General features: G+C 32.2%; 1 protein-coding gene across 3 annotated transcripts in view; it reads left to right on the top strand.

The window, feature by feature from the left end:
• Positions 1 to 2292, top strand: part of LOC119582566 (glutamine-dependent NAD(+) synthetase-like) — a 29619-nt gene extending 27327 nt beyond the window's left edge. For all 3 annotated transcript variants that reach the window (XM_037930925.1, XM_037930928.1, XM_037930927.1), the window contains exons 14-15: positions 1040 to 1181; positions 1465 to 2292. In XM_037930925.1, the coding sequence (XP_037786853.1) occupies positions 1040 to 1181; positions 1465 to 1775 (453 nt within the window). In that variant the 3' untranslated portion in view covers positions 1776 to 2292. The remainder of the gene's footprint in view (positions 1 to 1039; positions 1182 to 1464) is intronic.
• Positions 2293 to 3207: the final 915 nt, after the last annotated feature.

The raw sequence follows: 3207 nt of genomic DNA, 5'->3' as shown, positions 1-3207 counted from the left end.
ACTTGTGTATCAGTGACATTGAGTTTGCACATATTGTAATTGTCAATTGGTGATCAGTGTAATAGATATGTTAATGGTGTTATGATTATCGCAAGTACAGGTGTCTTCAGTTAATGTAAACATGCACAAGATACATATATAGCACTGCTAAATAGCCTATTAATCCTGATATCCCAGTTTCTAAATAGCTGGTTGATTTCACAGTGACAGGTACAAGATTACGTTTAATACTGTCAGGTGTACTTGATGATAATGCTTGATTCTCTGCAATTTCCTTGATCAGAGTACATGCGTTGCAGTGAATGCAATGACACTGTAGTATGTGAAGATAACTGTTGTGTATCTAGCTTTGTCACGCCAGTGTTGCTCATAGCATTTCCTGGGTAAGTATATGTAGCATAAGCGTAATATATGTGTGGTAGTAATTTTAGGTATACTTGTATGGTAAACTGATTGCACATATGCATTTCTATTGGATATATATATATGTTATGAATCATATTTTATATATTATGATATATAGTAATATACAGACTTAATTATGTATTTATATATATATATATATGTAATATAATATAATATATAATATATAATATATATATAATATGTAATATATATATAATAATATATAATATTAATATATATAATATATAATATATATAATATTATATATATATATGATATATAATATATATATATATATATATATATGATATATATATATATATATATATATATATATATATATATATATATATATATATATATATATATGTATGTATAAATATATTTTTTTTTTATACACATACATACATCCCATGCAAATTTATTTATTTATTCATTTATATAGTTAATTGATTATTTATTTTATTGAGCTTTATTGTATATCTGCATTTATTTATCCTTGAAAAATATATCAACCTTTATGAAGTTTTAAATGCTAAGTAAGTAAAGTTTGCTGAGGATGTACTTCCGCTTATTTTTATTCTTGTCAAAAAAATATTTGACTGTGCATGCTCTCTGTTGGGTTTTGCTGTAGGTGGAAAGGCTAGAGACTGGAAGGGGTAGGGAGGACCAGGTGGAGAGAAGTGGCTCAAACCGATCGCTCAAAGACGGTGGTTCTTCGTCCATGACCCGCCCATCCTCACGCTCCTCTAACCACTCTCTAAGTTCGTCCTCAGGTAGTGTGACGTGCCAGTTGTGTAATTTTAGGAAGTTTATGTGCAAATTTTGTGTCTTTATGTCATCATCATCGTCATCTGTGTCAAGGTTACCAATGTCATTTTCGGCCTCATCATGAATTATACTTTCGGTATAACCATTATCAGCTTTACATGTGTGTACTGTATATATATATTTGTTGTCCTTACCACTGTCATAATTTTCTATAATCAACTAATATTAGTATGACTGTCATTGACAAAATTTACAATTGTATTTGCTTTCATTCATTACATGTAACAGGTAATGAGTCATACCGCAGAGGAGTTGAAGTCACAGCAGAGCCCATTACCCATCGCCTGATTCGCCAGACTGTGCAGACAGAAACTTCCCCGGCAACCAATCCTTTCAGCCTACCTCAGCATGTGACCTACACTTGCAGCCAATCTGTTACTGAGGATGAGGCATCGCATAGGCATACTGGATCCAGCAGTGAAGAAGAAAGGAAACGGCGTGGGTCTGCATCCATGGTCATTCCTGCACAGAAAGCGATTCGCTGCGGGGATAAAGCTTCGGTCACAATGCAACAACACACAACAACCATACACCTATGAAGTACTTTACTCTTGATTGTGTGGGAGCTGAAGATAGTGATTTCACCTTTACATTTGCCTCTTTGGTTTAAAGTTACTGGGTAATACAAAGCAACCTTAATGCTCAACTAATAAATAACCTAGTCAGTTCAGTTTTTAATTTCTTTGCTCTTGTTGATGAATTTGGGAAATATACCTCATACCTAAAGATGTTAAGTAAAAAAATTGTGCAAATGTTAGATGAACTTTATATTTCAAGTTAACTATTAATATTGCTTTTTAGATTTTTTTTTTTTTTTTTTTTTTTTTTTTTTTTTTTAATAGTTTCTAACTCCTCTTCTTACTGATGGCCAGAGATCTTCAGTTTTAAAAGAAAAGTTTTAGCTGTAATCTATTTTGTTTAATAGACAAAAGCCTTGCTATGTAATTTAAAAGAAAGAAGTCTACCAGTGTTTCAGCTTTATTTTTTTTAATATACTTGTTACTGAGCAGAAATATTTATTCAGACTTTATTGTAATGAAAAATGGATTTTAATATGTGCCTTTTTATTGTACCCATATTACAGGTTTTACAAAACTTGATGTGAATTTTCTGTTGTAGAACCAGTTGTAGGAATATTGTCAAACTATCAAAGATCTATATTGTTTTGCATAAAAAACAATAACAATAGAAGTGTAATATATTTTCATGGTTTCATCAATTACAGAAAGTTTCAGATTATTGTAATCAGCAAGAATCGCAGATTAAGGATAGCGTTAGAGTTAGAACAAAGCAAAAATATTAATCCATATCCACTTTGATGTATTAGTTAAACACACTAGCCAACCAGGAATTGTAATATAAGAGGACTTCACTTTGAAAAGAGGACTTGGTGCCAGACAAATTTGACACCAAATAAAAATATACCCTCTAAACGAATGATGTTACTAATAGAAGTAAGAAGATAGTTTTAGACTGATGTAGTATATACATTCAACTTCATGAATGTGTCAATGACATTAACTAGGCATCCCTTCTGATAGTGGTGTTTAAGGAGACACACTAATTATGGATACAAAGCACAATAATACAATAGGCCTTAATACCTGGAGTTTTGACCAGTCTTGAATGAAAAGAAAAAGTTCCAGAAAACTAAAGCTCACTCATGTTTCAGCACTGCTCATCCTGCATCTCATATATTAGCTACTTCCGTGCACCTTTCTATGGTCAAAATAGTTCCTAAGTGCTAAAGGTTTGGTTATTGTTTAGTGTGTGAGAAAGCCTTCATATCAGAATGCCTCAGGCCTGAAAATGATGTGTTTTATGGAGACAATGCTATTTTCAATGAGAGGTTTGCTTGCTTGCTTGCTCGCTCGCTCTCTCTCTCTCACCAAACCCAAAACCAACCCAATCTAACCTAACAGGACCCAACAAAAATAATGTAACCAAATTGAGCTCAACCCAACCCAACTT

The sequence above is a fragment of the Penaeus monodon genome, chromosome 16, assembly GCF_015228065.2.
Source record: "Penaeus monodon isolate SGIC_2016 chromosome 16, NSTDA_Pmon_1, whole genome shotgun sequence".
Lineage (NCBI taxonomy): Eukaryota > Metazoa > Arthropoda > Malacostraca > Decapoda > Penaeidae > Penaeus > Penaeus monodon.
The sequence above is the reverse complement of the archived record's forward strand: the minus strand, read 5'-3'. Positions and strand labels throughout refer to the sequence as shown.